Genomic DNA, 12,886 nt, shown 5'->3' with positions numbered 1-12,886 from the left:
CACACACACACACACACACACACACACACACACACACACACACACACCAGCTGTTTCTGCTAAGAAATCTTTATAGTGAGGAATGAGGTAAACGTTTGTTGAGCATGCTAAGCTCCGAGGCTATCTTTTCATCCTGTCATTCTCTGGAGGAGTTGTACGTATTTTAGGTCCTTTTTGGCTAGTGGTAGACCACCAGCTTTTGCTCTGATAAGCAGTGGCACATTAGCAGTTCCAGCTGGACAAATTTCCTAAGTCTTCAAATTGACACTTAAGGTTTATAGGGTTTAATTTTACTTGAAATATGATGCACTTGGCCATCCCTTCGGACAGTAGAATCAACCTCAATAGAAGACACTGTTGGACCCATGCCTTCTTGATGCAGAAATGAGACATTTAAGATTCCTATTCCTAGTAGTCCTTATAGAATAGTTTCTTTTTAGGTTTAATGACTCCTTTTTACTTCCAAGAAAGGGAGACATGATGAGGCTTATTGTTTTTCTCAGGGACCTCATACCCCATCAGGATTGCTTTGATGATATTGGAACTACTGCCATCTTAGTTGTAGCAAAGAGTTTCTGCTAAACGATGAAGTTTCAAGATAGTATATTATTGAGTTAATGTAAGACAGGCCAGGCCCTAAGTATAAAGGAATGTATATGTTCCAAACTTGCTGAACAGAGGTGAATTTCAACAAACCATTTTAAGAGAGGCCTACTGGCATTGGGGAGAAACAACCTTGGAATGCTCCTGCTTTGTGTTAATACCCTCATGTTTCAGTATTGTAATGACCCAGTATATATTGTTTCCCTTAAAAGTTAAGAATGCATCTCTAGTGGTAAGTTAAGATTGGTTTTAGTCACTGAGCTCCAAATAATTTTTGCATTTCTTATTCTACAAAGGTGGATGCAACTACAGCACAGCGCATTGACAGTCTTGCAGCTCTGACTATGGACAGGACTGGACTTATACGGGAAGGACTCAGAGTCCCCAGTAATATAGTCTATTCCAGTTTGTGTGGACTTGGCTCAGAGAAAGGACGGGATGCTGCCACAAGTGCTATAGCTAGTCTTGGATTTACCCCTGAACGAAATCCAGAGATTCAATTCAAACCTAATCCTTCTGAGACAGTAGAAACATCAGCTGTCCCTGGAAAACCCCCAAATGGTTTTAATGCTATATATAAAACACCGCCAGGAATACAAAAAAGTTCAGTTCCTACTGGGGAAACCTTAGGACTGGACAGAACTGCAAGTGACAAGCAGAGTCCTCTTAACATCAATGGTGCTAGTTACCTAAGGCTCCCCTGGGGAAGTCCTTATGTGGAGGGTGGCGGCACACCAGCCATGTATCCTTTCCTTGACTCACCAAATAAGTATTCATTAAATATGTACAAGGCATTGCTACCTCAGCAGTCCTACAGCTTGCCCCCACACTTGGCCTATTCACCGGTCTGCACCAATGGTGAGCGTTTTTTATATCTGCCACCACCTCACTACGTCAGTCCCCACATTCCTTCATCCTTAGCTTCACCAATGAGGATTTCCAGTGCTTCAGCCTCCCCAGCCATTCCCCCTCTTGTTCACTGCCCAGACAAAAGCCTACCTTGGAAGATGGGAGTCAGTCCTGGGAATCCTGTTGATTCACATGTCTTTCCACACATTCAGAACAATAAGCAGCCTAGGGTCCCTTCTGCCAAGACAGCTACTAGCAATCTGCCAGGAGACCCTGCCCTCTTGTTGCCCCCTTCACCCCGACCATCACCCCGAGTCCACCTTCCCACACAGCCTGCAGACACCTATTCTGAATTCCATAAGCATTATGCCAGGATCTCCACTTCTCCTTCTTCAGTGACTCTGTCAAAGCCATATATGAATGTAAGCAATGAGTTTCCCACAGCTAGGCTCTCCAATGGGAAATTTTCCAAGACCCACGAAGTGGGTGAAAGTGCACAGCCAGCCCCCGGGCACTCCAGGAAAACGACCGTTCATGAGAGAAAGGATGGTAGATCACCTCCTCTCTTAGAAAAACAGACAGCTACCAAAGATGTCACAGATAAGCCACTAGACTTGTCATCAAAAGTTGTGGATGCAGAGACTTCCAAATCTGACCATATTAAAAAAATTGCTCCCACCACGGTCCTTGTTCAGAGCAGGACTGCAAGTGGGATAGTATTATCTGGAAGTGACGTTCCAAAAGAAACAGTTTCTCCTTCAGGAAATAGCTGTACTATATATAGACCTGAAATCATTAGTACTGCTCCCTCATCCTGGGTGGTTCCTGGTCCAAGTCCCAATGAAGACAACAACAGCAAAAACATGCAGTTGAAAAACAAAGCTTTAGACTGGGTTATACCACAGCAGAGGAGTTCTTCTTGTCCTCGAATGGGTGCCACAGATACCATAGTCAATAATATTTCAGGGTCCTTGTCAAACGCAGGTCGACCAGCGTCCGCGTCTCCTGCTCCAAATGCCAATACAGACTGCGTGAAGACAAACAGAAACACTCTAGATACAACACCATCCGTCATACAGCATGTGGGTCAGCCTCCTATCACAACAGCAGCCTCTGCCAAGCATAATAACAGCAACAAGGTGGCTAAACCCAGTAATCCAGAACCAAGTTTCAAAGCAAATGAGAATGGTCTCCCACCAGGTTCGATATTTTTATCTCCAAATGAGGCCTTCCGGTCCCCACCAATTCCTTACCCTAGAAGTTATCTCCCATATTCAGCTCCTGAAGGCATTGCTATAAGTCCTCTCTCTCTACATGGAAAGGGACCTGTCTACCCTCATCCAGTATTGTTACCCAACGGCAGTCTATTTCCAGGGCACCTTGCCCCCAAACCAGGAATTCCCTATACCCTGCCTACAAGTAGGCCGGAATTTGTGACCTACCAAGATGCACTGGGTTTGGGCATGGTACATCCCATGTTGTTACCACATACACCTTTAGAAATCACTAAAGAGGAAAAACCAGAAAGGAGATCCCGGTCTCATGAAAGACCACGCTATGAGGATCCAGCTCTCAGGAGTAGATTTCCAGAAGTGTTGGAAGCTAGCAACACTAAGTTACATACTGAGGCGCCTCCTGATAAAAACCCGAAATTGCACTCTAGCTGGAATCACAATAAAGCTGTTGTCAAAAGCGATAAGCTGGTCTACATAGATCTCCTTCGAGAAGAGCAGGATACTAAGAATGAAACAAATTTAACCAAACCTGGCTTTGCAACCGAAAGCAGCAACCAGACTGATGACCCCACCAAACCCACAGCTGAGCAGGTGCTGCAGCAGCACAGAGAGTTTATTGCAATGAGAGAGGAGTATGGTCGGAGCAATGATTTCCATGAATCATATAATTTTAAACAGGCTTCAAATACACCAGTGTTCAGCTTGAGGAAAGATAACATTTCAGTAAGCCCTAACAAAGAGAACCTAGTTCAGCCTTCTGCTCCATTCTCGGAGCCAGCTCATGGAAGTGATGGTACAACTGTAACTTTTGGTAAAGCCCAAGATGATACCAAACCATTTTGTGTGGGAAATACCCCAAGTATTGACGTCAACCCCACATATACCAAAGATGGATCTGATGACTTAGATTCTAATGATAGCAAACTTTTGAAGCCCAAGCCATCTAAGTTGGCCAAAAGAATTGCGAACTCTGCTGGTTATGTAGGTGACCGATTCAAGTGTGTCACAACTGAACTGTATGCAGATTCCAGCCAACTCAGCCGAGAGCAGCGGGCACTTCAGGTGAGTCCTGAAATACTTCAATAACTTCAGCATTTGCCAGTTTTGAAACTGAACTGTATTAAACAGTATTGGGGGTGAATGGTAGCTCTTGTCAGGACTCCTATCAGAGACTGATAATTTAAAGTTTAGAATAAATGTGTATGTGTTAAATTTGTGCAGTTAGGAGAATGTGAATAGTGGTAGCCAGTAGTTATACGAGGTACATGTATTCAAGCTGTTTTAAAATATAACTTTAAAAGAACTCCACCGTAATGCTGATAACTTAAGTGTTAAGGATGGTGGAGGATAGCCAAAATCTGCATGATGTTAACCTATTGGTAGCTGTGATTTCTTGGCCTTGACTTTTAGATATCAGATGTACTTAGAAGTTCTGGTTAGTATGCTGTAGTAGGTGATACTTGGTGGAGTAGAATAGCGGCCACTTCATGTCTAGGCTTCATGCAGCTTTTGACCACCAACAAAAAGACTAGTTTAAATGGATGGAAGCTGTATTTATCTTGTTAGTGAGCTGTAATAGATATTGTACTGGAATTTCCTAAGGTTTTTTTTTACTTTTAGTTAAAAGATGAGTATAGCCAAATTGTTTTGCAATGTTAAGAAAAAATTGGTTTATGCTTATAAAAATGGATGAAATTATCTAAATGATCCATTGAGTACCCATTTTAATTACATAGATGGAAGGATTACAAGAGGACAGTATTTTATGTCTACCTGCTGCTTACTGTGAGGTCAGTTCTTCAAATTTTTATTACTAGAATCTTACATAAACCTTTGAGTTAAATTTCGTTTCCAAATACACAAAGGGAAGTTTGTGGGCCATGGTCGTCTTTATTCATTGTGCAGTTTGTTTGTGTCTTTGTTTTTTCTTTTCATTTTTTTGTTTTCTTTGTTTTTGTTTTGTTTACTTCCAAAAGAGAACACCTTTGTCTTTAATACAGTGTGTGTACATATACACACGTCTATAGAGTTATACACATGTAACTGTAATAAAGAAATGTGTGGCTATTTGCATATAGATATTGTAAGTTTTGTCTTGTGCAATTCAGATACATTAAATTTCTGTATCTCATAAACTTTGGTTGGTTTTGACCAGACTTTTCTTTGGAAATGCTTTCCTGTAAGGTAAGGTCAATAAAGTAGTTTTTATTGTGAGTTTTGTGTTTTTTTTTTTTTTTTTTTTTCATCTCCATTCTCTTTCTAGCGTGCAATGATGCGCTTCTCAGAGTTGGAGATGAAAGAAAGAGAAGGTGGCCATGCAACAACCAAAGACTCAGAGGTCTGCAAATTCAGCCAGGCAGACTGGGAAAGCTCTAAAGGAAATAATGAAAAGAAGCCAAAGTCTGTCGCATTGGAAGATGCCATTGCTGACCAGAATGATAGTGACAGATGTAAGTAACCTTTTGGCTTATTATGGTGTATGCGTGACTACTGAACCATTGTTTCCCTGAATCAGCATTCAAGGTGAGGTTAGTGATTGGTCCTGCTAACTTAAGAATCATTCTGTGATCGTAATGTCAAGGTTTAATGGTTCACTTGTAATAAACCAGATTAGCATATGCTCAGGACGGGTTTGTTTTGATGTCGGGACATGAGTGGCAAATTATAGCTTTAATTCTTCTCCCAGGCAGAAATATAGCTTCTATGAAAACAAGTTATTGCCTTGAACACATCTCATGTTTCAAGGAAAAACTAGTCCCTTACCTATAAATCTAGATCTGGTGAGATCAGTATATAATATTAAGGGGTTATTGTAATCATCTGCTTTACTAATGCTTTCTCCAAGAGTAATGCTTGCAAGATACCTTTTGTTTGTAGTCATGGAATGATTTGTGCTATCAGTTAATAGTAGGAGGCTTTGTTCTCTTTCCCTCCTTCCCCTATCCTTGTATTAACATTCTGGTGTGAAATGAATGGGCACTACTATTGTTGTTCTCCTAGAGGTACAGGTGTCATTGAAATGGAGTGAGGGAAAGGACAGTGAGATAAAATTTATTTTACTGGTCTAGGGTCTGTTTACCATGAGTAAGAGTAAACAGCATGATTCAGAATAGCTTGACCTAATTATGATATTTGGTGTGGTGGTGGGGTCCAAAGGCCAAATTGTTTATCACTACTCTGCTTAGGCCTGGATGTTGTGACTTGACCTGATTTCTTAAGCAGTGAGTGTGAATGGCAGAAACTCACTAGACTAGTACTTTATTCTCATTTCATAAAGCTTGGTTTCTGAGGCTCCAGTTAATACTACAGAAGTCCTTTTGGCAAAAGTATTAGGGTGTCTGGCTAGAGCGTGTTATAGCCACGATCCTATTTCCTGAGATAATAAGAGTCCAGGGTAAGCTAATCTTTTTACAAATAAGTATTTGTTGGCCCTCCGTACATTTAAAAGGGGATGTATGTGGGTGCTCTTTACCTTTGTTTTGTTATAAAACCTTTTCTCAAAGAGACTTAGGTTTAGGGATGCCTCCTCCTCCACCCGTAGGTCCTGATAATGGGAATAGAATGGCCAAATCAGTTTCAAGGATGTGACAGACTCAGGAGAGTAAACTGCTGGGACACCAGTTGAGAGAGGTTTTTGTCACCACACTGACAGAGTGTCAGCCATTCCCACTTGTGAGTGAGGGGCCAGGGTTTCTCATTCTCCAAATCTTAGATGCCTGAGAACAAGGAGAGGCAGGTCCGTCCAGGAGGATGAACAATCAATCATAGCTTGAGAGCTAAAGAGGATTTTAGATGATCCAGTTCTCCAGTTCACTGCCCTCGTTTTTTACAATTGAGGAAACTGAGGCCCACAATGGTTAAGTGATTTTTTTGAGGGTCATATAAGTAATAATCAAACAATCTATTATTTTGCTTGTTTAGAAATACGACATTTTGTTAGGGCTTTCCTGGATATTGGGGTCATCAGAAAAGTTTCATTTTTTGAAAATGTTTATAGTGTTTGTTGCACAAAGAATGCTTAATTTGGAGGTGAGATTTTTTTAGGATTTTGTTTGATTGTCCAAAGGAATGATCCCCTCTTTCAATATGAAAAGGGAAAGGGAAGAAATTGCAAAGGAAAAGGTCTCTGTTATTCTCTTAGTTTTTCACTGTTCAGTTTTAAAAGCTTAAAGAGAAATCATTTTAAGTGGTGACAAAGCTGGAGGTTTCATCAGTTCTTGGAAAGCTATTTTCACAGCAGAGAAAAACTTATGGGTAAGTGGTAGGACTCACTCCCAATTGAAAAAATTTTTTCTGCATGTGAAAAGTTGAGTAAGGGGCTTGATAAATTTCTTATTCTTTCCTTTCTTTCTTTCTTTCTTTCTTTCTGCTTTGCTTTACTGTGCTTTGGGAAGAGATGGTGTTAAAGGAGATACAGAGAATAAAGGAAATTGGCCAGCTCTAGCTGTAATTTGTCCTTTGACCTTAAAAGACTCATTAGGAAGCAGAGACTCAGAAATGAGGCAGTGAGACTCTGATTCACTCTCCTCATCCTCACCCTATTGGGTTGGGTCTATTGAAGGTGATGTAGGGAATCTTGTCTTCTGGAGGTAGAATGGCCTACCGACTCCAGATGGTCCTTATGGGACAGTGAAATTGTATTGCTGTTGTTACTACTGCTGCCTCCTCAGAGTAGAAGGCACATGATTCAGTAGGTTCTTGGTTCATTCAGCTGTGAATTGATTAGTCAATACTGTCTTTTCAACAGTAATTTCTACAAATGTTTACAAATGTGCCAGGGAAGCAGAGTGAGAATAGCATGGGGGTGTAAGGTAGGAGAAGAAAGAAAGAAAGCAGCAGCAGCAGACCCTTTTCCTGTCCCGGTTAGCTTGTATTGTACTGCTGTTAGCTGTCCTCTCTGAACTCTCATGATAGAGTACAAAACAGAAGTACAGAGGGCGAAGAAAATTGGCCAGCTGGGGTTCTCATTTGTCTTTTGGGTTACAATGATGCAATTGTCAGGCTCTTTTACTAGTTGATGTTTCCAATAAACTAACTGCATAGTGACCAGTTTACCCTGGCTAGAAGGGAATTGTTTCACAAAGCTAATAATAGCCATTTCCAGCTATGAGGAGCTAGATTTTTCTAAGCTTGGATTCTTCCTTTTACCACTGTGGCTTTAAACTCCAGAGGGGCTGTCTGCTGAGACATTGGCATGGCTTAGAAGGTGTGAGCCCCTAACATATCTGCTCCTGGACGTGGTACCAACTGATAAGAGGGAAGGTATGAACAGTATTTGAGTTTGACAGCTGGTTAAATACAGTGCTGGGACGGAGAGAGACTTTGTTGCATTTTTGCAATCTTCTACTAAACAAAGCAGATGAATTCTTTTAAAAATTTGAACTAATTTGAACCTACAGCAGGCCAGGAAATGAAATGAGCAGCCTTGAGGGTGTTTTCCATCACTGGAAATGTTCTAACAGAAGCAGGATGACCATGTGTTAGAGATGTAATAGACCCTGTTCACACATTGGATGTAGGATGTTGGACTTTATACAACCTTTTTCAGCTTCAAGATTCTTGACTTTGCTCTTTGCCTTCTAGATGAGAGAGAGCCTGTTGTCCTAGAACAGTGCATCTGAAAGGGGTTGTGGGATGGGCTAGGTCAAATATTTAAATTTGGATAAATGAGGTCTACTTTAATACCTTTAGTAAGCAGTTGCACATTTATTAGAAGGAAAGAGTGACTACCAGTTTCCTTTGGGTTGGAAAAATGGGTCAGAACAGAGATGATTACTTTTAACTTACTGAAATTGCAAGTGGTTTGTGTATGCTGCTTTTCTGTGATGCTATTGACCGATAAAATGGGACACAAAATTTGAAGGAGTAGTGATGATGTACTTAAGTATAAAATGTTCTCACATAGCTTCTTAGCTCCTAAAACTTCCCATTCCTTTTGGTCAAGTATACTCTTGTTTCACACAAACTACTTTGGGTACTTGCTTGGAGAGATTTTCCACTGGTTTATTCAGAGGAAAATAAACCTTATCAATGGTAGAGTTTTAACAAGGTTAACCTCCAGTAGATGTGATTGACTACCTGCTGAAAGAAAGATTCAAATCATGGATAACCCACAAATGTCTTAATACTCTTCCATCTTGTTTAGTACTCACTGGGCATTGTTAGAACAGTGGTGAGGCTGCTTTGTTGCCACGGTGACTTGTAAATGTTACCATGGCAACACTTCTATGGAGCACTGCCATAGCACAAACATGATAAATTATGGGATGCATGTGCTGTGAGTCATATGATTGTGCAGCAAGCAAGTGATTTAAGCAAGTGACATGCAGACGCATTCACATCTGTTTAGGTCATGTGACTAGTGCGCACTGGAATATGTCTCGCTTTTAGAGTGACACTAAAGTACGTACGATAAGTGCTTTGGATGTCCTTGGTTCGTGATCTTAGAGGCAGTCATTCCCTCTGACTCATTCCTTACCCCTTCTTGTTTTTTTCTCCTTTAATGATAATTCTGTCTTTGATGAATGAGATGACTTTTTTGGCAGCTGTCAAAGTTGAGGTGTGCAGGAATTGGATACAGAGCCTCTGACTAGCTTACGGACGTGCGTTTTAAGGGATCTTCCTGATCATTCCGTACGGGAGCCCCAGTATCAGAGTGAGCGAACGAAGATCATCCCAGAAAGCATTCTGTTGTTGCTCTAGTTGGGATCAAGGTTTTTGTGCTGTGGACAAACACTGCTGCAAATTGATTGCTAACATTTTTTTCACAACCAGCATAGGGGAATGAAGTGGCTTGGTTAGGAAGACTAATTTTAATTTGGAAAATGACCCAAATCAAGAAAGATGAAGAAGAAACCAATAAATTATTCGTGGGTGGGTATGATTTTTGATAAATATGAAAATGAACATTCTAGAGTTCCTTCTAATGGTTTGGCCTGTAGAATAAGAGGTACGTCTAGAATAACAAACCAAGAAGAAAGATGAGCTTCCTTCTGTTACCTGTGAAGAAGTTGATACAGAAAATTAGATTGGGATATTCCTGGCACCATGGTACAGGAGATGACATTTTGAAGGTAATAGAATTCAAAGCTGGATCACAGATCCTCCAGTTCAGTATTGTTGTAGAATGGAAGAGGAAACTGAGGCCTATAGAAGTTAAGTTCCTTGACCTTTTGTACACAAATTGTAGTACATAGCAAGGACAGTATTCAGATCTGAGTCTTTTGACTAAATCCAATGCTTTATTGCTTTTTCAAGTTAAATGGGAAAAGGTAACAAATCAAAATATACGGGTCATTTTCCTGTACCCCAGGATTTGGACCAGGAGATGTTGGGGGGGGGGTTGGAGTAGTAGGTTGTATTTGCAAAGGATCCCTTCCAACCTTGGCAGCTTTCATCAGATAGAGATTGTCAGGTAGATTGGAGGCACTAGGCACAAACTAGAGAACATTCTTTAATTGGTGGCTTCATAATAGGAGGGAAGGTACCTCTGACCTGGGGTGTTGTACACTTGTTCAAAGAGATACACTGAGCATGGACTTTGGGGGTGCGATTTAGATCCTGGGAACATTGTTAACACTTGCAAAATGAGAATCAGAAATTGCTCATCTAAGTTGATCTTCTGTGGAAGGTACCATTAGTTTTGACTAGGGGTCAGGTGGTTGACATCAAAGGTTTTCATCCATGCACTGATTAGTGACAGTTAACTAGATTGCCAGTTTCTGTGCAGTAGGGAAAAATGCTGTGGATATTTTCAACCTTTCAATTCATGTTTGAACTTAGGTAAGGGTTGGATGGGATCCAGACCATTATTAATGCAGGTGACATTATGAAACCTGTTGATAAAATATTAATAGGGAAATTCATGGAAAGTGGACCTCAAGAAACCTAGGTTTGACTGAGTGGTGTGAAGATGAGGGGTCATTATGTGAACTCTTAAGCTCTTTTTACATGGAGATCTCAGATATAAGAACAGTGTTGTGGTAAAGGATAGTTTTTTCACTTTGGACGTGTGTGGAGAAAAGTCCCTCCAGATGGCTCATGAGCTTTGCCCAATGTAAATAAATGTATTTGCTTTTCTCTTTACAAAGCATGTGATTATAATCAGAAGTGAACGAGTCATTGTATTGGGAGGGAAAGGAGAAGAGAAAAAGAAAGGTGGTCAGCGAGAAATTTCTCTCGTTTTATCCTGGTTCTAAAAGATGTGGTCTCTTTAGACTGGAGTTATATCTAAGCTGTACTTGACAGAGAATTTTATTATATTTTCAAAACTCTCCCAAAAAGGGTATTTTGCAGAACCCTTCTAAGTTTTTTTTTAAGCAGAAGCACATTTAAAACTTTTTTTAAAAACTAGTGAAAGCCTCCAACTTGATGCTTTTCAGGTATTGCTTTTTCAGTTTCCTCACACAGAGACTTACTGGCAAAAAGTGTGGCTGGTTGGATCATTCATGTAAAGAAAAATAAATTATTGTAATTAAGATGGATACCATTCTCAAAAATTATATAAAGGAGTTAAAAATAGAGTTGGCCCAAGTGTTTGGCATCATCTTGTTACAATAATTTCCATGGCATTTGAATTTTTGGAAGTATTCAGTAGTCTTGTTGGTGGGGGTGGCGAGGCACTGTTTTTGGAAGACACCAGGTAAACAGTACTAATTCTACTTTCCACTTTCAAAGTAATTACTTAGGGTGAGAAACAAAAAGAGTCTGGATTAGAATTCACAACTCCCTGTGGTTTTCCAGTCTTAATACAAAGCCCGTTGACTAAAAGTGGGTTTTATGACTTGTGTAAACATTTCCTTATTTCATGTGTTTGTTTCCCTGCTGTTGCAGGAGGTTTTTTAAAATTTAGACACCTCCAGCTGGATGTCCCAGAGACATTTCAAACTCCACATATCCACAACGGAACTCCCAGGTTCTAAACGTCAGCATTCTCTGTGACTCCTTACTTTACATATCATCTAGCTGTTTCTCCCTCTACACTGCTTGTATCTGACCTCTTCTCTTTATCTACATACACAGCTACCTTCTTAGTTCAAGCCCTAGTTGCTTTTTGCTCGGTTTAGTGCAGTAGCCTCCTCCTGATTGATTTTTCCAATTCAAACTTCTCCCCTCTCCAGTCTGTCCTACACCGTAACTGCCAAAATAATCTTCCCTAAATGCAGATCTGACCACATCACTCCTACTCATGCATTTACTATAAATTCCCCTGTTTCGTTTTTAAAGCCCTCCACAACCGGGTCCTAGCCTCTCTTCAGACTCACTAAAATCTACCTCCTGTTCTCTGAGATACAGCCACACTGGCTTTCTTTCTGCTCCCCTCTCATTCCTTTTCATTGGCTGTCCCTCATGCCTGGAATGCCCTCCCTCTTTTCTGCCTCATAGCTTCCCTCTTCGCCTTCAGAATACGGGCTCAAGCATCATATTCTGCACGAAGTCTTTCTTGATCTCCCCTTCGAGTGACCTCCCTTCAAAACTCCCTTGTATTTAGCTACTTTGTATTTTTCTCTATATATTTATTTTGTATGTACTTGTTGGCTTCCTGTTAGAATGCAAGCTTCTTGCCAGTGGGGATTATTTTATTCATTGCATTTGTATCTCTAGTGCCTAGCACAAAGCCTGGCATATAGCAGGTACTTAATAAATGCTTATTGATTAATTGATACTCACATTACACAGGACACCCAAACCTGGCATTTCCTTGAAACCCTCCACTTGGCCTGGTGAAGTTGAGACAAGTTGTAGGAGTGACTTTCTGTAGAGTGTTAGACTGTTTGTTCCAAAGAAGAGTACCCACTGAGAGCTCTTACCTTCCAATTTAGATACTATGTGCCAGTAAGAACACTTAGGAGTGGTATTTCTGAAGCAACCATTGTCAGTATTTAAAAGCACATAGGGGAATATGGAAAGAGAACAAATGCTCTTGTAAAAGTAGGTTTTTGCTCCCTATGGTGTCAGATGTAGATGGGTTGATGATAGTGTGCCAGTGTCCAGCTTGATAGGAATGTTGTGTTCACATTTTCTCGGAAAGAAAAGAGGTCTAAAGTAATATACCTGCATTTACTAGTTATCAGTTTTAATTCGGCAGTTCCAGGAAGGACTTTCTTCTCATGCTCCTAGCTCTTGAACATATGCAGTCCATGGCTCGAGCAAGTGTGTGTGTGTGTGTGTGTGTGTGTGTGTGTGTGTGTGTGTGTGTG

General features: G+C 40.6%; 1 protein-coding gene across 6 annotated transcripts in view; it reads left to right on the top strand.

Annotated features, from left to right (window-relative positions):
* Window positions 1–12,886, top strand: part of BCOR (BCL6 corepressor) — a 151,679-nt gene that overhangs the window by 117,357 nt on the left and 21,436 nt on the right. For 4 of the 6 annotated variants that reach the window (XM_027875643.1, XM_027875647.1, XM_027875645.1 and 1 more), the window contains exons 4-6: window positions 900–3,749; window positions 4,424–4,477; window positions 4,951–5,137. In XM_027875643.1, coding sequence (XP_027731444.1) covers window positions 900–3,749; window positions 4,424–4,477; window positions 4,951–5,137 — 3,091 coding nt within the window. The remainder of the gene's footprint in view (window positions 1–899; window positions 3,750–4,423; window positions 4,478–4,950; window positions 5,138–12,886) is intronic. The other 2 variants (XM_027875646.1, XM_027875644.1) reach the window with 1 other exon arrangement.

The sequence above is a fragment of the Vombatus ursinus genome, unplaced genomic scaffold, assembly GCF_900497805.2.
Source record: "Vombatus ursinus unplaced genomic scaffold, bare-nosed wombat genome assembly UNPS02014809.1, whole genome shotgun sequence".
In the NCBI taxonomy this organism is placed as follows: Eukaryota; Metazoa; Chordata; class Mammalia; order Diprotodontia; family Vombatidae; genus Vombatus; species Vombatus ursinus.
Note: the sequence above shows the minus strand (reverse complement) of the source record. Positions and strands in the feature narration are given on the sequence as shown.